A 23,730-nucleotide genomic window follows, 5' to 3' on the forward strand; every position below is an offset into this window, starting at 1 on the left:
CTTTGCTACACTGAATTCTATCTGCCACTTCTTTGTCACTCTCCCAACCTGTCCAAGTCTTTCTGCAGAGTCCCTGCTTTCTCTACACCACCTGCCCCTCCACCTATCTTTCTATCATCTGCAAACCTGGCCAAAAAGCCATCAATTCCATTATCTAAATCATTAACGAACGATGTGAAAAGTAGTGGCCCCAGCAACGACCCCTGCAGAACACTAGTCACCGACAATTGACCAGAAAATCCCCCTTTATTCCCACTCTGCCAACCTTCTCTCCATACTAGTATCTTCCCTCTAATACTGAACTATCCTGCCACAACTAGAAAGCAGTCCTGAACTACTATCTACCTCATTGGATACCCTCAGACCATCGTTGATCAAACTTTACTGGCTTTATCATGCACTAAACCTTATTCCCTTATCGTGTATCTGTACACTGAATGGCTTGAATGTAATCATGTTTTGTTTTTCTGCTGACTGGTTAGCACGCAACAAAAGCTTTTCACTGAACATGTAACTGCCATGGGCTCTAATCATCTTTAGCAGCCTCACATGTTCCGAAGAGCCGCCAACGATCAGAACGACAACCGAAGACCGGAACGCGCCCCGGTAGGCCCGACTCGCCCCACTGGCCTTTCAGGTGACTGCAGTGAAGCAAGGCCTGTCTGGGCCGAAGGAGCCTCAGCGGTGGCGGCGATGGGAGTCTCAGAGGCAATGTGGGCCTCGGCGACGGTGGGGCCTCGCGGTCGATGAGCGTGAGGGGGGAGGGGAAGACAATGGGGACCCAGCGAGAGGGACGGTGGGAAAACAAAGGAGGACCCAGTCTGGGTGTGTGGGGGACGGACGGACTCTAGTTTAGAATCCTCTGCCCAGGGGTAAGTCTGTGTTTGTTCGTTTGTTCCGGTGAAGGCGCTGTGCACACGGCAGCCAGCCAACAGTCGCTTGTCCTTTTTGTTTTTACTTTTAATTTCAAGTTTTTGTGTAGCGACTGTCAGCAGACCAATTTCCCTCCGGGGATGAATAAAGTTTATCGTATCGTAACCTTAAAGGTCCAGGCAAACAATATCCACTGTGTCTATCTTGCTATTCACTTCCTCAAAGAATTACAACAGATTTGTCAGATCAGATCCCTCCTTCCCAAAAGCATTCTGATTTTAGTGTGCTTCCTAGTACTCAGAAAGCTCATCTTTAATAATGGACTCTGAAATCTTATCAACCACTGAAGCCAGGCTAAACGACCTTCTGCAGTCCCTGCTTTGTCTACACCACCTATCTTCGTATCATCCACAAACTTGGCCACAAAGCCATTCAATTCCCTCATCCAAATCTTTTATATACAATGTGAAGAGTATCGGCCCCAGTACCGACCCCTGCAGAACACCACTAGTCACTGGCAGCCAACCAGAAAAAGCCCCCTTTATTCCCACTCTCTGCCATTCAGCCAACCTACTATCCATGCTAGTATCTTCCCTCGAATACCATGGGCTCTCATCTTCTCCATGGGTCCTCAAGTCATGGCTGTATAAAACATACAAGCCTATGTTAAAAGTATTTCCAAGTGACCTCAGGAATGACAGTTTCCAAAACATCATTGAACAGCTACTGAGTTCAAGGTCCTCCAACTTTTAGAACAGCTGTGATAAATTAGCTCAGCACAGGTCTGCCTTACTTAGTTTCAAAATGTGGCTCCGAATCAGAGAAAAATTGGCTATTACTAGAATCTAATAATCAATATCAAACTAAAAGGTAGCCAAAATGAAGGAACGATTAAATGTTTTATTTATGAAATGTACAGATATTCTTCTCATAGGGAAGAAAGTGAAGGCACAATTCAGGAAAGGGTGATAGCATTCCATCTGAAAGCACTTAACTGATTACATGACACATTCAGTTCAATCAGAAGCTCCCTAGCGATCTTTGTTAGGAAGGACTTGGATGGTCATCGCCTTTCCACGTGTGCCTTGGAGGGGGACATGAAACATTACGCAAGTGAAGGTCGTTGGGCAGTTATTCTGTGCACAGCCTTCAGTGAAGGGAGCATCACCTGTGCTACATCAGACCCTCCAGTGGTCCATGCAAGTACTGTCTAAATTACCAAAATTAAAATTAAACCTGAATGGGATGAGACATTCAAGCTCAAAACAAAATGAACCCCAGTCTGAGAAACAGAACAACTGAGTGAACCTTAGTCTGAAGACTTTGGTATGAAGTTAAATACTGGTGAGTTTATCCTGGGCAGATTCCTGTCAGTGTGCAGAGCCCAGGAATCTGTAGTGTGCTGCTTGGCAAAACTCAGGTTCTGAATTATCTGAAGACTCAAAGGTGCAACTGGTTTAAGTTCCTGAGTGCCGGGCTGTGCTGGCCTAGCCTCACACTTAACGTTCCTTTGCTGACAACCATCTCACATCACAATACTGTGAGCCGCCCAGCAAACAGGATAAACACACAACCAGAGTTAAATATAAACAGACTGTAATGCCACGTCTAGTTAATTAACAGGCATTACAGGTGTTCTATCCACACAGGAAGCAGGAGGGGCAATGCATCAAAAGCAAGTGGAGCTAAATAGTGAGGGACTCCAAGTGAGGTCTCCCATCCCAGTCTGGCTGCACATTGAAGTAGTGGTTTCACAGGAGCAACAGGCAAGGCACAGTCACCTTTAGTGTTCACTGGGACATACAATTATTGAAAAAAAGGGTGACCATTTCCTCTTCACACGCAGCAACAATAACATACTGACAGAAAGGAACCTGGCCAGACTGCAGCAGCAGGCAAAGGCAGCACTTTTCACCACCATCCATGTTATCATTTCAGCATGGATGGGGACAGGGGGAGCCTCCAGGAGTCCCAATGACAGCCAAGTCAAATAAGTATGATGCATGGGTAATTACAGGGGCCTGGTCTCAAAAGAGAAACAGCATTCCATTGTTTGTGTGTTAGAGACTGGCCTGGAAGCATCACAAGCAGAACAGACAAAGCAAGGCTGGAACTAAGGGACAAAACTGGCAGTAAGGGACAATTAATAGCAAGCAACCTAAAAACCACAATTTATACAACTTTGGATTAATAAATACCCCATAATCAATAACCCCGATCAGAAAAATGAGCAAATATAATTTAAAAGCACCCGATTGCCATCCCCTCAGTCTTACAGTTCAATTGGAGAACAGCCCATTCTCAGGAGCACCAGTGTGGTGCAGTCCATGAGTCATGGATTCCCTCAGGCAGGGCTGATTTCCACTGCTAATCATATCCTGAAGGTGCAGCATTGCCCCAACAGCAAGGCTAATCAGTTTGCCCTGCAGCCAGCTGCTCGGTGGTACCCAGGTGAAATACACCACATGGCAAACGAGAGGGACACTAGAAATCGCCACACTGAGTTAACGATCTCCACGACTGCCCAGGAGTGAGGGACCCAACTAAATGACTGGCGCTCTCCCATGCAATAGATAAACGTCTCTACACAATCAGGTAACATGTCAGTGACGTCAGCGGCGGACAGAGTCTGAGTGGAGAGCTGGCCTGCTGAGTCACGGCAAAGAGGATTCAGTGAAGGAAACGGATGCTCATCTTCTGCTCAACATCAACCTTCTCCAACACCTGGAGGGGAGAAATGAAACAGAAGGAGAAAAACAGAATTGAATTGAATTCTGCAACAAACTGAAAACAGCAGGCGGCACTGATTGTGAGAGGAAAGTACTGCTGGGTACAGGTCTGCCTGTGCAGTTTGGTACTGGTGGATGCAGGTCTGTCTCTATAATGCCAGCTACAGCACATCTGAGTGCAGTTCTATCCAAATAACACAGGAGTACAGGTCTCTCCCTGTATATTTTCGAGATACAGTACTACAATCCTGCTCCTCCGCACATCAACCACCCACCCCCCCATCTTATGTTATCGTTATCTCTACCCCTCTCACACTCTCCCTTCCATCTGCTCCTTCCTCTCCCGTTACCTTCTGAAACTCCATGAAGGAGATTGAACTATCGCCATCCTGATCAGCCTCTTGAATGGTTCGGTCAGCAATGCTCCCCAGCTGCTCATCCGATATGTTCACTCCCACCATCATGCGAAGGACCTGATTGAAGAATAAACAGACGGTGAATGCATATCTATTGGGGGGGGTAGATGCCATGTATAACACTGCCCGGTTCTCCCCACCATGGAAGGGATTTATAGGATGCGCTGCCTCTAAAAGGCCGCAAACATTATCAAAAGACCCACACCTCTCATTTCACTCATACTACCAGGAAGGTCTAAGAGTCTGAAACCACCAGGCTGAAGAATGGCTTAGATTTTAGATTTTTTTTTTAGATTTAGAGATACAGCGCAGAAACAGGCCCTTCGGGCCACCGGGTCCGCGTCGCCCAGCGATCCCCGCACACTAACACTATCCTACACACACTAGGGACAATTTTTGCATTTGCCCAGCCAATTAACCTACATACCTGTACGTCATTGGAGTGTGGGAGGAAACCGAAGATCTCGGAGAAAACCCACGCAGGTCACGGGGAGAACGTACAAACTCCGTACAGACGGCGCCTGTAGTCAGGATCGAACCCGAGTCTTCGGCGCTGCATTCGCTGTGAGGCAGCAAATCTACCGCTGCGCCACCGTGCCGCCCAGCAGGCTTCCCCCCAACAGCCACCAGGCTCTTTAATATTACAACACTAAGGTGCAGCGGTAGAGTTGCCGCCTTACATTGCTTGCAGCACCAGAGACCCGGGTTCGATTTTGACTACGAGTACTGTTTGTACAGAGTTTGTACGTTCTCCCCGTAACCGGGTTGGTTTACTCCGAGATCTTCGGTTTCCTCCCACACTCCAAATACAGGTTTGTAGGTTAATTGGCTTGGTATAAATATAAAATTGTACCTAGAGTATGCAGCATAGTGTTAACGTGCGGGGATCATTGGTCGGCGAGGACTTGGTGGGCCGGAAGGCCTGTTTCCATGTTGTATCTGTAGACTAAATCTAAACTAATCTATGAACCATGGAGTGTCTTTAGTTGCCCTGAGAATTTGGGGTTTTTTTGCAGCAGTTATGAGGTTATTCATTTATTGAATGTGTTTATTTATATGGTGTTGTGTTACATGGCTATAATGTTGTGGCAAGTAAGAATTTCATTCCATTGTCGGTACACATGACAATTAAACACTCTTGACGATTTCCCAACAAGCATGCAACTCCTTCAAGCGGTAGGCGGAAAGTGTCTCTGGGTCTCAATTCCATAAGTGGTAACGACAGCGAGGAGTTATCATTTTCCTGCAGCTTAAGATCCAGCAGAAGTCGCTCGTTACCTGCAGGAGCTCTTCTCGAGAGATCTTATCATCCTTGTCCAGATCATACAGCCTGAAAGCAACTGAAATGGAAGAGAGGCGCGTCTATTTGTTGAAAAATCTGGGCAACACAACATAATTAGCCATGGAGAGCAGAAGTGCCTACAGCAGGCAGTAGAGTCACATGGGCTCAGCACAGAACTGGTCCTGCATTCAATCACTTCTCCCTCTGCCATTCCTTTCATCTTCCCTTCCCTTCCCTGTAAAGACCAGCTTCCTTTCTCCTTTGCTTTATTTGTCTCCTCTCACTGTTACATATTTCCTTCCATTAACAAGTTCTTAGTATCACACTATCCTACAGAATGCCTTATCCCAAGGATAGAGAAAACCTCCCTGCTGTCTCAACGATTATCAGCTTGTGGTAACAAGAAGATACAGACAAAAAGGTGGAGGAACTCAGTGGGTCAGGCAGCATCCCTGGAGAGAAGGACCTCTGGAGAGGTCTTAGGTCTCGAGCCGAAACGCCACCCGTTCCTTTTCTCCAGACTTGCTGCCTGACCCGCTGAGTCACTCCAGCTTTTTGTCTATCTGGTTTAAAACAGCATGTGCAGTTCCTTCACACATACCTTGAGGTCACAATAACCCTGGGATAGAACATGTCTTAACTGTGTGGTTAATAGTGGCAAGCGCACGCACGCTCACACACACTGGAGGGGAAAAGTGAGAGGCTGGAGGCAAACTACAGTGTGGGAGGAATGTGTACTGGCAGCTTGAGTGTACCATGCTTTTTTAATACAGTTTGGCAATTTCCATCCCTAGTAACACGCCAATGTCTTGCTTTAAATCGAAAATAGAAACAAGTTAACACTGTTGCTGGTGCAACTGTTAACTCCCAATGGCTGCACTACACCCATCTGGAAAGTATGGGACCACCCGTTTAATCCCATACCCAGGTAGGAAAAAAACTGCAGATGCTGGTTTAAATCAAAGGTAGACACAAAATGCTGGAGTAACTCAGCGGGTCAGGCAGCGTCTCGGGAGAGAAGGAATGGGTGACGTTTCGGGTTGAGACCCTTCTTCAGACTGGGTCTCGACCCGAAACGTCACCCATTCCTTCTCTCCCGAGATGCTGCCTGACCCGCTGAGTTCCTCCAACATTGTGTCTACCGTAATCCTATACCCACATGCTGACACACACAGGCTGTTCCGGCTGCCTTATCGCTGCCAATTTGATACCACATTATCCCTATTCTCTATCAGAGCTGACCAAATGACTTACAGAGCAGCTTGTTGTTCCTACTGTTGAGCGGCTCAGGAACACGAGGGTCCTTGCTTTTGTCACTATCCTCGATGGGCCGGAAATGAGCAAGAGTCCGCATGAAGCCTCGAAAATTTACTTGATCTTCACTGAGCACATTTAGAAAGAAAAAAAAGGTCAGGATAGTCCAGCAACAGTAAATGTAAAGACTCATTAAATGCCATTTAGCGAACACAGCAAAGGATTATACCATTTTGACGAAATGCTGGAGTAACTCAGCAGGTCAGGCAGCATCTCAGGAGAGAAGGAATGGGTGACGTTTCGGGTCGAGACCCTTCTTCAGACTGGTCCATGTTTTAACCTGGACTTGCCACTTGGTTCCTTAGTGCTTGCCTGTGCTAACATCTTGTGCCTCATGGCTTCCAATTTCAGTTCCAGACCTCCCAGTTCAGACCCAACCCAGATATCTGATACCAACAGTTAATCCACCACTTCTCACAACAGTTCTCCTCCTGTGCCCTGCGTTCCACACAGGTAGCCATACACTGGCTCCAACAGGCCCTTGCTCCGCAGCTCTGGGCCTCTGTCACCCACACCTGCCAGATCCACACCTTCAATAAACGCTTCCCAGCCTACCTGGACTCCACCAAAGATCACCGACTGGTCCCTCCGCCAACTCTCCTCGATTCAGCCACCCGCAGGCCCAAGGCTTCACTGCTGGATCACGCCCGACCACCGCGGACAAAGGCACTAGTGCTGCTACGAACAGCACCAGTGTCTGCCACCTCCGATCGGATGCCAATTTCACCACCGACCCTTATCTGCACTGACTCATATCATATCATATATATACAGCCGGAAACAGGCCTTTTCGGCCCTCCAAGTCCGTGCCGCCCAGTGATCCCCGTACATTAACACTACCCTACACCCACTAGGGACAATTTTTACATTTACATTTACCCAGCCAATTAACCTACATACCTGTACGTCTTTGGAGTGTGGGAGGAAACCGAAGATCTCGGCGAAAACCCACGCAGGTCACGGGGAGAACGTACAACGGGGACTCCCATTGACTGCATCGATTCTTGTCTCTCCCTCACCTAGCAGCAGGCCGGACGGCCGACTCAACTGTATTCCAGGCTCAGCCCCAGGCCAAGAGCCTCCACGCTGTCAGCTCCAATACCATGTGGTCCGATTATCCTGGGTCCTACTTCACCCCCCCTTCCAACAGGGAACCTCTATAATGGTACCACTGAGAATAAAGTGGGCTTTTTCTGGTTGGCTGCCAGTGACTAGTGGTGTTCCGTAGGGGTCAGTGCTGGGGCACTACTCCACGTTGTATATGAATAATTTGGATAATGGAAATGATGGCTTTGTGGAGATGTTTGTGGATGATACAAAGAGGAGCAGGTAATGTAGAGGAAGTAAGGGGTCTGCGGAAGGACTTTGACAGATTGGGAGAGTGGGCCGAGAAGTGGCAGATGGAATACGGCGTAGTAAAGTGTGTGGTCATGCACTTTGGTAGCAGGAATAAAGACTTTAGGGCCTGCCCCACTTAGGCGATTTTTTAGGCGACTGCCGGCGACTGTCAAAGTCGTAGCAGATCACCAAAATTTTCTTTTACCCGACGACATTGACGAGTCAGGTCACGATTACACCGTCTTCGGAAACATCGTGAAATTCCCACGCTGTCAATGCTTCTCCGGCTTCCTGATTTTCGCTGAAATCACTGACAAGTCGGTAAGTACTTGAGAGTTTTGAAATATAACATCTTGTATGGGTTACTTAAAAACCAAGCTTCACTGTAACAAGGCATAAACTGGATTTACTTCCAGCTTACTAATAGCAGTATTAAAAACATTAATTAAAAAAGTGGTTAAGTGGATTTTTGTGAAAAGTGTGCGGGCATTCTTTGAAAATGTACGGGAGATGCATATCTGGTTTCTGGGTTGCATATCTGGGTTGGGAGCCTACTTTACATGTAATGGCTGATGGCCATAAAAATCGCGAAAATTCCCACCCTTGCCTGACTGTCAAACTGTCGCCTCCAATCTACCTGTCAAATGTCCTGACGGTAAATAAATCGGTTAAACACAAGCATTTTATGGTATTTTGAGATGACTTTACTTATTTTAATATTATGTGCTTCTAAATGCGTCTAAAAGAACCTAGCAAACCTGGGGACAGCATGCGACAGCGGCCGCAATAAGCAACGATACCTGGCGATAAGCCAGCTGTTGACGAGAAATTTCACTCCGGATGATTTCTCAGCGACGCGCTGAGATCCACTACGATTTTTGGAAGACTCCTCACGATCATGCCCGCGACACCCCGGGGAACTGTCGGCGACAGCCTAGTCACCGGCAGTCGCCTGAAAATCGCCTAAAGTGGGACAGGCCCTTTTCTAAATGGGGAGAAGATTCAGAAATTGGAGGTGCAAAGGGAGTTGGGAATGCTGGTGCAGGATTCCCAAAAGGTTAATTTGCAGATTGAATCAGTAGAAAGGAAAGCAAATGCAATGCTAGCATTTATTGTGAAAGGACTAGAATATTAGAACAGGGATGTAATGCTGAGCTGTATGTGTTGTTTAGTTTATTATTGCCACGTGTACTGAAGCACAATGAAAAGCTTTTTTGCCACGTGTAATGGTCAGACCGCTTTTGGGGGGTATTGAGAGGCATTTTGGGCCTCGTGCCCGAGGAGGGATGTGCTGGCAGACACAAAATGCTGGAGTAACTCAGCGGGTCAGGCAGCATCTCGGGAGAGAAGGAATGGGTGACGTATCGGGTCGAGACCCTTCTTCAGACTCTGACAGGGATGTGCTGGCGTTGGAGAGGGTCCAGAGGATGTTTACGGGAATGACCGCAGGGATGATTGGATTAATGTATGATGAGCATTTGATGGCACTGGCCCTGTACTCGTTGGAGTTTAGAAGGATGAGGGGGAGACCTTGGAGTGACTTTATTCCTTGGAGAGGAGTTTGAAGAGTGCTCTTCTTGGGGTGTATAAAATCATGAGTGGAATTGAGATGGTGAACGCAGATTTTTTTTAAATTCCAGGGCAGGGGAATCTAGAACAGAAGGCCTAGGTTTAAGGTGAGAGGGGAATGATTAGGAACCCAAGGTACAATGTTTTGGTACACTCAGATTGGTGGGTATATTCAATGAGCTCCCAGGGGAAGTCGTTGAGGCAGGCACCATAACATTTAAGAGATTTGGACATGGATGGGAAAGGTTTAGAGAGATATAAAACATAGAACAACACAGATTGATTTATTCACAAAATGCTGGAGTAACTCAGCAGATCAGGCAGCATCTCGGGAGAGAAGGAATGGGTGACGTTTCGGGTCGAGACCCTTCTTCAGACACAGCACCAGAATAGGTCCCTTGGCTCAAAATCTCTCTGATGAACATGATTCCAAAACCATCACATATTTACTTGCACATAACCCATATCCCTCCATTCTCTGCATATCCATATGTCTATCTAAAAGTCTTTCCAGGTTCTCGCCAAACTCTCTGTAAAAAAAACAAACTACTTTAAACTGCCCCGCTCACCTCAAAACTATGCCCTCTCGTATTTGATTTTGCCATCCTGCGAAAAAGATTCTGACCGCCTATCCCATCTATACCTCAATTTTATATACTTCTGTCAGGCCTCACCGCAACCTTCGGCATTCCAGAGAAAACAATTCCAACCTGGGACAATTGGGAATTTTGAATAAGGAGAACATTGGAACAAACAAGTAAATGGCAAAGACAGACAAAAAGCTGGAGTAACTCAGCGGGTCAGGCAGCATCTCTGAAGAAGGGTCTCGACCTGAAATGTCACATATTCCTTCTCTCCAGAGATGCCGCCTGACCCGCTGAGTTACTCCAGCTTTTTGTGTCTGTCTTTGGTTTGAACCAACATCTGCATTTTCTCCCTACACAAGTAAATGGCAAATTCAGGTTGAATGCAATATTCCGCTCCATAAAACATATGATCAGTCCCTTGAATGGGATTAGGGTTGCAGCTCTAAGGATGGGTCAGATGCCTCTAACCCAGGCAGGACTGGATAGACCACCTCCATTTTTACTCCTGGGAAAGGAAATGTAATGAGATACAAATGCCTCAATCCTTAAACCTACTGCAGTGACCTATCATTTGCCGAATGGGCGATCACTGCGCTGGGCACTGAGGTTGGAAGCTTGGCAGAGGCAACACTAAGGAGGAATTAATTAATCACTACAGGTGCTCCCCCCGGCTTACGAAGCTTTGACTTGCGAAGGTGCAAACGGCAGCGAGCCGCAGCTCGTTTCCAGCCACGTGATCGCGTGTATTAAATGCATTTCGACTTACAATATTTTCGGTTTCTGATGGGTTTCTCAGAACAGAACTCCATCGTAAGCTGAGGAGCTCCTGTACTTACTTTTCTGGGAAAAAGGCATTAATGATCCTGTCCCCCAAAGGGTTAATGGCCAGTTCCGGAATTCTTTGGAAATCTTCACGACTGTGAATAGAAAGGCAGAGCAGAATAATTAGTAACATCCCAATCACCCTCAATTCCCGAAATCTCACAAGCATTTACCATTCTTCACTTTCAAATACTTGCAATGATCCAGGAGCACATTTAATTGTTTCAGAGTTTATTGTGGCAAGATGGATCGAGAAATCCATCCTCTGCTCTGGGACTAATTTCTCCCAATCAGTGAAGGAAGACCAAGCGAGCACCACAATAATTATCCCACTCCATTCCGTCCTATAGCCTCAATTTGCAACTCTTCAATTCTTTTCTCACACCTTCTGTCTTTTCATCTCTGGCCTTTGTCCAACCTTCTGTCTATCAAACATCCCCCTCACCCGTAGCCACCTATTACTTGCCAGGGTTTGTCCTGCCCCTATCCTCTTCTAGCTTTCTTCCCCCACCACAATCAGTCTGAAGAGCAACCGCGACCCGAAACGTCACCTATTTTTGTTCCCAATGGCTTCTTCATTATCACGTGTACAAAGGTACAGTGAAATACTTTCTTTGCATAGAGATCTGCAAGACTATCACCGTACATAATCACAATCCCCTGGTTACTACAGAACAGCCCACTGAGTCTATATGCAAGAGTCGCCATTTTGGCACTATTTTACAGTCCCGGCTGCAAAGGCCCGTTGCAACGTCGCCTCCATTCTGGTCATCCCGTGAACAGTCGTCCTTCTAGCACGGTCGGGCTGCTGCCTGACCCGCTGAGTTGCTCCAGCACTTTGTCCTTTTTAAAACTATTCTCGCCTGCATCGGGTCCATTGGTTCGAGCCCCAACAGACCTCAAACAACATTCCACAGAAGGCATTCCCAATATGGTCTCAGGAGAGCCCTGGCCCAGAGAATCCCACCTTTGTTGGCATGCTGAAATGAAATCCTGATTGCCCTCTCGGGTGAATGCAAGGGAAGCCTGCTGCACTGCCAGAACGCAGTTCTCTCCATTATCCCAACACGGTTCGATCTGCTGCCTCATAGCTCCGACAACCCAGGTTCAATTCTCTAACTGTGTCATGTTTGTACGTACTCCCTGTAACTATAAATGTGCTCTCGGTGCTCAAATCCGCCCCCCCCATTCCAAAGACATAGGGGTTGGTAGGTTAAATGGCGGCTGTAGATTGCCACGTGTATGCAAGTGGTGGAATCTGGGGAGACTTGACTAGAATATGGGAAGAATGCACTGGATTAGGATCGGATCAGAGTAAGAATGTGTGCGTGATGGCTAACATGGCCTCAATGGTCCAAGATGCCCAATTTCACGCTGAGAACACAAAGAGCATCATACTGTTACTCATGGGACCTGCTGAAAATAATCTGGTCGCCACATTTAACAACAGTTCAAAAGAGCAGCATTGACCACAAGGCCCATTTTGAAATATGAAGGTCAAAGACATTCCTCCTCTAGCACAACGGTACGCTGCTGCTTCAGTTCCATAGACCCCGGTTTGACCCAGATGTCCACTGCTGTGTGAATTTTGCGCCTTCTCCCTGCGGGTCCATTGGTTCGAGCCCCAGCAGACCTCAAACAGCATTCCACAGAAGGCATTCCCAATATGGTCTCAGGAGAGCCCTGGCCCAGAGAATCCCACCTTTGTTGGCATGCTTGTTGTCAAGTTAGGAAGAGGGGATGTTCAACGAGATCTGGGTGTCCTAGTGCATCAGTCACTGAAAGGAAGCATGCAGGTACAGCAGGCAGTGAAGAAAGCCAATGGAATGTTGGCCTTCATAACAAGAGGAGTTGAGTATAGGAGCAAAGAGGTCCTTCTACAGTTGTACCGGGCCCTGGTGAGACCGCACCTGGAGTACTGTGTGCAGTTTTGGTCTCCAAATTTGAGGAAGGATATTCTTGCTATTGAGGGCGTGCAGCGTAGGTTCATTAGGTTAATTCCCGGAATGGCGGGTCTGTCGTATGTTGAAAGGCTGGAGCAATTAGGCTTGTATACACTGGAATTTAGAAGGATGAGGGGGGATCTTATTGAAACATATAAGATAATTAGGGGATTGGACACATTAGAGGCAGGAAACATGTTCCCAATGTTGGGGGAGTCCAGAACAAGGGGCCACAGTTTAAGAATAAGGGGTAGGCCATTTAGAACGGAGATGAGGAAGAACTTTTTCAGTCAGAGAGTGGTGAAGGTGTGGAATTCTCTGCCTCAGAAGGCAGTGGAGGCCAGTTCGTTAGATGCTTTCAAGAGAGAGCTAGATAGAGCTCTTAAGGATAGCGGAGTGAGGGGGTATGGGGAGAAGGCAGGAACGGGGTACTGATTGAGAGTGATCAGCCATGATTGCATTGAATGGCGGTGCTGGCTCAAAGGACTGAATGGCCTACTCCTGCACCTATTGTCTATCCCCCAGAGCCCATTCACATTTCCTCCCACATCCCGAAGTGAATTGGCCAGTGTAAATTATTCTCTACAGTGGGTGAGTAATGATTTTGGGGGGGTTGGGGGGGGAGAGCGCCAATGGGCATTTGAGAGGTAAAGGTGGCGCAGCGGTAGAGTTGCTGCCTTACAGCGAATGCAGCGCAGGAGACTCAGGTTCGATCCTGACTTTGGGTGCCGTCTGTACGGAGTTTGTACGTTCTCCCCGTGACCTGCGTGGGTTTTCTCCGAGATCTTCGGTTTCCTCCCACACTCCAAAGACGTACAGGTTTGTAGGTTAATTGGCTTGGTAAATGTAAAAATTGTCCCTAGTGTGTGTAGGATAGTGTTAATGTGCGGGGATCGCTGGTCGGCGCGGACCCGGTGGGCCGAAGGGCCTGTTTCCGTGCTGTATGTCTAAACTAAAGGTTGCAGGGAGATAAGTCGAGCAGAATGCTCCAAGGGCAGGCGATGGTTTGACACTGTAAAAATACCCGCATCGCGTGGCAATGAGGAAAATAAACACATAAAGAAGGTGTGTTTTTGCAAGCCACTATGGTGATGATGATGGTAGGAGGCTGGTTATTAGCTTTCACTCTAAACTTGCTGACATGAACTTGCTGGCATGAAGAAAACTGGCTGACCTTGGGGAGGGTAGGGGGTGGGGGAAGTGGTTAGTGGAGTCAGAACTGGTTTCAACTGCAAGGAACTTGCAAGAACAATAAATTCTTTAGTGTCGTCTGACGGACAATTTAACAGATTTGTGCATTCCTTTGTGGCCTTCTTTCGCCTGTAGCCTCACGAATCCCAGTGCCCCACAGCTAATTTTTAGATTTTAGAGATACAGCGATGAAACGGGCCCTTCGGCCCGAGTCAGTGAAGACCAGCAATCACCCAGTACACTAGCACTATCCTATGCACTAAGAACAATTTACAATTTTACCAGAGCCAATTAACTTACAAATCCGTACATCTTGAGTGTGGGAGAAAACCCAGGTGGTCACAGGGAGAACGTACAAACTCCGTACACACAGCTCCCGTGGTCAGGATGGAACCCGGGTCTCTGGCGCGGTAAGGCAGCAACTATACCGCTGCGCCACTGTGCCGCCCACTAAATGCTAAATTAGACTTTGTAGCAAGTAGAATATTTTCTGATGCAGTTTGCCCTAACTTTTGATGATAACATTTTTCCAACCAAATAAACATATCCAATCAATCCAGGAGCAGGAATTGCACAAATAAGGTCGGTTTCAACAAGTTATTTCCGTGTTCCTCCTCGCCACCAGCAGATGATTGAAACATAGCTACCCCCTACATCGGAAGCACCAAATAAGACCGTTTGCATCAAGTAGAATACTTTTTGATGCAGTTTGCACTCACATTTGCTGATGAGGTGCTGCAACAAAAACATTTCCAATCGATTCAGCAGCATAAATCACAAAGTATTTGAATGTACCTTTTAGTTAATGGCAGAGTACTCCAAATACAGGTTCTCTGCATGGAAACTAGACTAGACATTGCAAATTAGACTGTTTGTAGTAAGTCTGGGAAAGACTGGGCTTGTATTCACTGGAGTTTAGAAGGATGAGAGGGGATCTTATAGAGACGTATAAAATTATAAAAGGACTGGGCAAGCTAGATGCAGGAAAAATGTTCCCAATGTTGGGGGTCCAGAACCAGGGGACACAGTCTAAGAATAAAGGGAAGGCCATTTAAAACTGAGGTGAGAAGAAACCTTTTCACCCAGAGAGTTGTGAATTTGTGGAATTCTCTGCCACAGAGGGCAGTGGAGGCCAATACACTGGATGAAATTAAAAGAGAGTTAGATAGAGCTCTAGGGGCTAGTGGAATCAAGGGATATGGGGAGAAGGCAGGCACGGGTTACTGATTGTGGATGATCAGCGATGATCACAATGAATGTGCTGGCTCGAGAAGGGCCAAATGGCCTCCCCCTCCACTCTATTTTCAAACCAGATATTACTCCAAGGCTTATTATCTCACCAGTAATTTAGTTAGTGATATGAGCTAAAATGCTAAATTGGGGCAAGACCAACTTTAACGATATGAGACAGATACCCACTCAAGTTGATTGCAGTAGGTTTGTTTGAAAAGTGGGACTTTTTAACAAGAGTTCTTGACAAGACTCTAGGACACGCACGTTCCTCTTGGGAGTGAAGGGCAAGGCAGGCAAACGTTAGGAAGCTTGGATGACAATGGAAATCGAGGCTGCGGGCAAGAATACAGAGGAGGCATGGGGCAGGTATATGCAGCTGGGATCAAGCGTATCCCATGAAATTAAGGAGCAAGCTAAAAAAGGGGGCAGGAGACAGCTCTGGCAGCTAGCAGTAAGGATTGTCCCAAGAGATTTTATAAGTACATAAAGGAAAAGGTAACCAGAGGGACAGAGAGAGAGAGTGCGACCCCTCAGGAATCAAAGTGGTCAACTCTGCGTGGAGCCACAGGGGACGGGCAAGGTCCTCAATGAGTATGTCTCCTCTGTTTTTACCATGGAAAAAGGCAGGCGGAGGAACTTGGGGGCAGTCACTGGAAGTGTCTTGAGAGCAGTCAGTGTTATGGTCCAAGGGGTGTTGAAGGCCCTGACGCGTATAAAATCTCTCAGGACCGATCAGATATATCCACGGACACTGTGGGAAGCTAGATGGGAAATTGCGGGAGCCCTGGTTGAGATTTACGAGTTGTCATTAAATACGGGAGAGATGCCAGTAGACTGGAGGGCGGCAAATGTTCTGCCACTATTCAAGAAGGGCTGCAGGGAAAAGCCTGGGAACTAGAGGCCAGTGAGCTTAACATCTGTGGTCGGAAATCAGAGAGTAATCTGAGCAATAGGGTATACATGCATTCAGATGGACAAGGGTTGATTAGGGATAGTCAGCATGGTTTTGTACATGGGAAGTCGTGTCTCACAAATCTGATTATCAACCAAAAAGATTGATGAGGGCAGAGCTGTAGATGGATTTCATCAAGGCATTCGACAAGGTTCCGAATGGTAGGCTCATCTGGAAGGTTAGAACCCATGGGATCCTAGGAGAGATATGGATCGAAAATCGGCTTCATGGAAGGAATCAGGGGGTAATAGTGAAAGGTTGCTTTACAGACTGGAGGCCTGTGACTAATGGTGTGCCTCAGGGTTCGGTGCTGGGCCCATTGCTGTTTGTCATCTATATCAATGATTTGGATGAGAACATACATGGCATGATTAGCAAGTTTGCAGATGACACAAAAGGGGGTGGTAGTGAACATGGTTTTCAACAATAGCAGCAGGATCCTGATCGTTTGGGCAAGTGGGCTGAAGAATGGTCGATACAGAATTTAAGAGAGAGAAATGTGAGGTGTTGTATTTTGGGAGCACCAATATGGAGCAGGATCTACTCAGTGAATGGTAGGACTCTGGGAAGTATTGTAGAGCAGAGGGATCGAGGAGTGCGGGTGCATAGTTCGTTGACAGTGGAATCACAGGTAGATAGGGTGGTCAAAAAGGTTTTTGCCACATTGGCTGTCTTCAGAAAAGGAGTATAGAAGATGGGAGGTCATGTTGCAGTTAAACAAGACGTTGGCGAGGCCGCATTTAGAATATGGTTTATTCACAAAATGCTGGAGTAACTCAGCAGGTCAGGCAGCATCTCGGGAGAGAAGGAAGGAAGGAAGGAATATGGTGTTCAGTTCTGGGCGCCATGTTATAGAAATGATGTTGTCAAGGTGGAAAGAGTGCAGAGAAGATTTACAAGGATGTTGCCAGGACACGAGGGCCTCAGCGATAGGGAGAGGTTGAGAAGGCTGGGACTCTACTCATTGGAGATCAGGTGGATGGGGGAGTGATGTTGTAGAGGCATACAAAATCATGAGGAATAGATCGGGTAGACGCAGAGAATCTCTTGCCCAGAGTAGGGGAAATCGAGAACCAGAGGACATAGGTTTAAGTGAGGGGGGAAAGGTTTAATAGGAACCCAAGGGGTAACTTTTTCACCCAAAGGGTGGTGGGTGTATGGAATGAGCTGCCAGAGGAGGTAGTCAAGGCAGGGACTATCACAACGTTTAAGAAACATTTGGACAGATACATGGATAGGACAGGTTTAGAGGGATATGGGTCAAAGCTGGCAGGTGGGGCTAGCGTAGATGGGACAGGTTGTTCGGTGTAGGCAGGTTTGACCAAAGGGCCTGTATCCACACTCTATGACTATGTGCTGTATTTCTTTGAACATCCAAAAAGGTAATCTATTCAGGTTATCAATAGAGCATTCTTCCTCGCATTGTGTATGTTTTGAGACTCCAGGAATAAGCCTGCCAAAACATTCTGAAATTAAATGAGCAATAACATGTCTTTACACCTGAAATGGAAATAATACCTTCTGATGAAAGTTCACCTATTGCAGATAAGTTTTAGCATAAATAAGGACAAAATACTTGATGTACCAGAGTACTTTAAATTATCCAACGAGTGAACCATTAGGCTGTACACTGGCACATTTTATCTTGTGGGCTGCTCCAAATCCTCCAGTTAGACCCATTCCTTCTCCCCAGAGGTGCTGCCAGTTACTCCAATATTTTGTGTCCACCTCCAGTTAATTTGTTGGTTCTCTACATCGGCGAGACCAAGCGCAGGCTCGGTGATCGTTTCGCTGAACACCTCCACTCAGTCCGTCTTAACCTACGTGATCTCCCGGTGGCTCAGCACTTCAACTCCCCCTCCCAATCTGACCTTTCTGTCCTGGGCCTCCTCCATTGTCAGAGTGAGGCCCAGCACAAATTGGAGGAACAGCACCTCATATTTCGCTTGAGTAGTTTACACCCCAGCGGTATGAACATTGACTTCTCTAACTTCAAATAGCCCTTGCTTTCCCTCTCTCTCCATCCCTCCCCTTCCCAGTTCTCCCACTAGTCTTACTGTCTCCGACTACATTCTATCTTTGTCCCGCCCACTCCCCTGACATCAGTCTGCAGAAAGGTCTCGACCCGAAACGTCACCCATTCCTTCTCTCCAGAGATACTGCCTGTCCTGCTGAGTTACTGCAGCTTTTTGTGTCTACCTAGTTTGTTGGTTAGTTGGCCATGTAAATTGCCACAAGTACAGGTGAATGGCAGAGTCTGGGGGGATTGATGGGAAGGAGGCGAGAAGAAAAATTTAATTAGTGCAAGATAATACAAGAAAAAATGGGCGCTCAACAATTGGCACAGAGTGGCAGAGGGAAAAGGGCCTGCTTCCATATTGTATGACGGTGGTTCTATGTACAACTTCAAAATATAGCAGGATAACACAGTTCAAGATCTTTGCATCCTTTCTAATCTCCGGCCTACTTTCTCTCACATTACAGAAGAAAAAAATTGCCCATCTCTCATGAGTATGTGCTCATTAGGCATTCCCACCACAAATAGGTATGAACCAGATAGTCATGAACAATAGGAATAAATTAGAAATCCTTCCCACAGGAACTGTGGGAACTAATGAGCAACCTGAGGAGGTGTTCAGCTTTCCGATTAGCCAGTCTGATGAGGGTTATTTTCAGTACAGAAACTTAAAATCAATATAGAACGATTGCCATCAAGGCCATAGATTTTACATTGGTGTCATGCATCAAGAGCCCTTAAATCGTTTTCTAACGGGGCATTAGACCGTTTCTTTGAAGGGGGAAGGGTGAGATGTAAACAACTGCAATGAGTAAAAACATCACAGATCAAAGAACCACGTCGGTTCAAAAAATCTACTCGCGTTGGAGGTGACAGCTACTAGAGCCGCACAGAGGCCCAAGTTCAATCCTTCCTCAAGCCCCCTACTGGTTGCATTCAACCCCAACACAAACGATGTAGGAAGGAACTGCAGATGCTGGTTTACACCGAAGATAGATACAAAATGCTGGAGTAACTCAGCGGGACAGCAGCATCTCTGGAGAGAAGGAACGGGGCTAGAAAGACGGCTGTGGTGGTTTGAATTCAATCATTTCACCACTGGACATCTCTGGGTAACGTCCTAGCCCCAACCATCTTCAGCTGCTTCATGGATGAACTTCCTTCAGCCGCAAGGACAGAAGTAGGAATGTTCGCTGACGACTGCACAATGTAATGCATCATTTGTGACTCTTCGGTTAAAGCATTCCACGGTGGCGCAGCGGTAGAGTTGCCACCTCATTGCTCCAGAGACCTGGGTTCGATCCTGACTGTTGGTGCTGTTTGTATGGATTTTGTATGTTCTTGCCATGACCACGTGGGTTGTCTGCAGGTTCTCCGGTTTCCTCCCACATTCCAAAGACGTGCAGGTTTGTACGTACGTGAATTGGCTTCTGTAAATTGTGCCAATTGGGTAGAATAGAACTGGTGTACGAGTGATCGCTGGTCGGTGCGGACTCAGGGCGTTTCCACGCTGAGTCTCTAAACTAATCCAAAAGGAGCAAGGCCTAAATATCACTGAGAGGTGGGAACATTTGCACCATACAATGACGATATCCAACAAGAAAATGTCCAGGTATCACCTCCTGACACTCAATGGCATTAACATCACTGTATCTCCCATTATCAATATCCTGGAGTGACCGTACGCACAATGTTGGTTCCTAAAGCAGGCCGAGGCTCAGAATCCCGCAGCACGCAAATTCCCTCCAAACTCCAAAAAGCCTGCCCACCATTCAGGAGTATGATGGAATTCTCTCCACTTGCATAGACGAGTGGCATTTCAACAATACTCAAGAACCGTAAGAACCAGACCTACACAGGAGCATACTTGATACGCACCCTATCCACTGCCATTCACCCTCTCCATAACTGACGTACAGAAGCCAGACTCCTTAAGCAACACCTCCCAAACCCATGACCTCCACTCACCAGAAGGGCAGCAAAAGCAGGGGAAGTTGCCATGCATCACCCTGATTTGGAAATATACCACCGTTGAGTCAAAATCTCGCAACTCTCTCCCTAACAGCATTGTGGGTACGCCCACTGCTAAAGAACTGCGGCGGTTCAGGGAAGCAACTAACAACCACCTTCAAAGACAACTAAATGCTGGCTCAACCTGGAGGCCCACATCCCTTGAATTATTTTTTTTAAATGCTGACGCGAGTGTTGTCTACACGGACTTTGCACCTTCACAATGGCCTCAAGATGCTCCCGTTTCCTGCCACAACCAAAAGACATGCAGGTTCATTGGCCACCATAAATTACCCTTACTGTACCCATGGTGAGGGGGATTTATTCACAAAGTGCTGGAGTAACTCAGCAGGTCGGGCAGCATCTCGGGAGAGAAGGAATGGGTGACGTTTCGGGTCGAGACCCTTCTTCAGACTGATGTCAGGGGGGCGGGACAAAGGAAGAATATAGGTAGAGACAGGAAGATAGAGGGAGAACTGGGAAGGAGGGGGGGAAGAGAGGGACAGAGGAACTATCTAAAGTTGGAGAAGTCGATGTTCATACCAAGGGGCTGCAAACTGCCCAGGCGAAATATGAGGTGCTGTTCCTCCAATTTCCGGTGGGCCTCACTATGGCACTGGAGGAGGCCCACGACAGAAAGGTCAGACTGGGAGGGGGAGTTGAAGTGAGGGGGAGGCAGTTGACAAGAAGGCTGAATAACCATAATGGGGTTTATACAGTACATACATTAGAGCAAATGTGTTGGAGTAACTCAGCGGGACAGGCAGCATCGCTGGAGAGAAGGAATGGGTGATGTTTCGGGTCGAGGCCCTCCTTCAGCAAATGTGTAGTCTGCACCCACCGGGGATACGGTGAGCTTTTCTGTGCGGTGCCTCTCAATGACTCCTTGTGCTCAATCCAGCCTGACTTTTGATGATGAAACATGTCTAGCCTTGATCGTGTTCCTCAAGTAGGACATACAACTCACTGACTGTTTACTACGTACAAATCACATGTGACACAGCCCAGAGATTGCAACACATGTCGTAACGGTTGGGCTAGAGCACAGGGAAGTCCATTAGAACACGACAGTAAAGGAATACTATTGAGGGCGTGCAGCGTAGGTTTACTAGGTTAATTCCCAGAATGGCGGGACTATCATATGTTGAAAGACTGGAGCGACTAGGCTTATATACACTGGAATTTAGAAGGATGAGAGGAGATCTTATCGAAACGCATAAGATTATTAAGGGGTTGGACTCGTTAGAGGCAGGAAACATGTTCCCAATGTTGGGGGAGTCCAGAACAAGGGGCCACAGTTTAAGAATAACGGGTAGGCCATTTAGAACTGAGATGAGGAAAAACTTTTTCAGTCAGAGAGTTGTAAATCTGTGGAATTCTCTGCCTCAGAAGGCAGTGGAGGCCAATTCTCTGAATGCATTCAAGAGAGAGCTGGATAGAGCTCTTAAGGATAGCGGAGTCAGGGGGTATGGGGAGAAGGCAGGAACGGGTTACTGATTGAGAATGATCAGCCATGATCACATTGAATGGCGGTGCTGGCTCGAAGGGCCGAATGGCCTCCTCCTGCACCTATTGAACAGGCCCTTTAGCCAACAATATGTGGTTCAGCATGATGCCAAGATAAACTACTCTCCTCTGCCTGCACATGATCCATATCCCTCCATTCCCTGCGTATCCAAGTGCCTATCCAAAAGCCTCTTAAATGGCACACCACTATCGTCTCCAGCTCCACCACCTCCCATGACAGACCTTCACGTAAACTCCCATGACTGACCTTCACATAAACTCCCATGACAGACCTTCACTGTAAACCCAGCAATCTTGATGTAATTTGCAACTCATCTACAATTACCAAGTCATTTATATATCACAAGGTACAGATGTTCCACCACAAAATCCCTCCCTAACTCTGCTGGTCACAGACCTCCAGCTTCTACCACAACCCTGTCTACTATGAATAAGCCAGTTCTGAATCCACACGACCAAATCAATGTGAATCTCTTGCACCTTAATCTTTTGGATCAGCCAACCATGGGGGATTTTACCAAAACCCTTTCTAAAATCCATGTAGACAACATCCACTGCCCTGAAGATAGACACAACATTTTTTGAGTAACTCAGCGGGACAGGCAGCATGTCTGGATAGAAGGAATGGGTGATGTTTCGGGTCGAGACTGTTCTTCGGACAGTTCCTCCCAACACACAACGCCCATTGCCCTCTCCTCGCCAATCACTGTCGACAGCCCGTTCCCCATATTACTTCCTCCTAACAGCAGTAGCCCAGCCAACTAATCGGCCATTTGAAATACAGAGGTAGGATGTGTCAGCAAAAATCACCTTGGTGACCCTCATCGGAGAAGGAACTGGGAACAAAAACAGTAATAGAACTAAATGACAAGACAAAAAGGCAATTGCAAATAAAACAAACGGCCCATTGTACAAGGTTTCACAATCAGCACATCTAGGAACTGATTGACAGTACATCTTTACCTGAGTGTTCCATTCTCTCCCTTGTCAAGGCTGGTGAATCGACTGTACAGGCGTGTAATCTGGCTATGAGAGACTGACAAAGGAAAAACAGATGTTATCAAATTAAGCTTCAGATTAAAATGTTCGCATGTTGGTGTTCAGCATCAATAAAGGGTAACTTCCCCCTCCCGTACATTTTAGTCCAATGCCTACTGTCAACACTATAACACAAGCAGCAACACAGCATTCACAACTAGTCCCACCCCGTCCTCTCACCTACCCCCCTCCCCCCCCATCATCATTCTATTGTCCCCAAAAGGCCTGTCTCCAAATGCCCCACTCCCCCTCCAGCTGCACCCGACCCACGACTCCCTCCTCTGTTCTCAGGCCGACTCACTCATCCCTCCTCATCTTCCAACCTCTTCTTCCATCCAAAATTACTCTTCCCTTCCCTCCCTGACCCCATTTCCCAGCCAAGTCCTCCCTCCTCTCGCCCATTACCCCCTCCCTCCCCTTCCCTTCCTCTACCCCTCACCCCCTCCACCCTCCCCCCCTCTCCCAATCCCTCAAACGTCGCCCTCTCCGAAACCTCCATCCCTCCCCTTCCCTCGGCCCATCATCCTCGCAGCCCCGGCATCTCGCCGCACTCACAGCCCGTCTCCTTCTTGATGTCATCGATCTCCTCGTCACGGAGCAGGCTGGACGCCCTGGAGCCCATCGCGGCCGCTGTGTCTGTGGTGGTAGTGGTGGTGGTGGTGGTGGTGGTAGTGCTGCTGCTGCTGCTGCTGCTGCTGCCCGGCTGCGGCCTTCGCTCCTCCCCGCGTCGCCTCGCTCCGCCCACCCACTTCCGGCGGCCTGGCCTGGCCTGGCCCGGCCCGCCCGCCTCCTGTGGCGTCACTCCGCTCCGAGAAAAAGGGGCGGAGTCACCGAGACTGGCGTCGCTCAGCGGGACCGAGGGACGGGTGACGTGAGGGTCGAGACCCTT

General features: G+C 47.5%; 1 protein-coding gene across 2 annotated transcripts; it reads right to left on the minus strand.

Annotated features, from left to right (window-relative positions):
* Positions 1-1,753: 1,753 nt before the first annotated feature.
* Positions 1,754-23,640, minus strand: chp1 (calcineurin-like EF-hand protein 1). 2 transcript variants are annotated; one of them, XM_078406098.1, is made up of 8 exons: positions 23,532-23,637; positions 23,397-23,498; positions 22,767-22,839; positions 10,945-11,025; positions 6,555-6,682; positions 5,297-5,358; positions 3,953-4,075; positions 1,754-3,597 (listed from the first exon to the last, which is right to left on the minus strand). In XM_078406098.1, the coding sequence occupies exons 2-8, from the start codon at positions 23,461-23,463 to the stop codon at positions 3,544-3,546; spliced, it is 588 nt and encodes a 195-aa protein (XP_078262224.1). In that variant the 5' UTR covers positions 23,464-23,498; positions 23,532-23,637; the 3' UTR covers positions 1,754-3,543. The 2 variants fall into 2 exon arrangements, with proteins under 2 accessions (XP_078262224.1, XP_078262221.1); XM_078406095.1 differs by having other exon boundaries at positions 23,397-23,640.
* Between the last annotated feature and the right edge of the window lie 90 nt (positions 23,641-23,730).

This window comes from Rhinoraja longicauda, chromosome 10, assembly GCF_053455715.1.
Source record: "Rhinoraja longicauda isolate Sanriku21f chromosome 10, sRhiLon1.1, whole genome shotgun sequence".
Lineage (NCBI taxonomy): Eukaryota > Metazoa > Chordata > Chondrichthyes > Rajiformes > Arhynchobatidae > Rhinoraja > Rhinoraja longicauda.

Coding starts and splice junctions, on each gene's coding strand:
- chp1 (XM_078406095.1), bottom strand. CDS start 23,463: ATGGGCTCCAGGGCGTCCAGCCTGCTCCGTGACGAGGAGATCGATGAC. Junction 4,076..5,296: donor CTCGAGAAGAGCTCCTGCAG/GTAACGAGCGAC, acceptor TTCTTCAATCAG/GTCCTTCGCATGATGGTGGG. Junction 3,598..3,952: donor CCTTCATGGAGTTTCAGAAG/GTAACGGGAGAG, acceptor TCTCCCCTCCAG/GTGTTGGAGAAGGTTGATGT.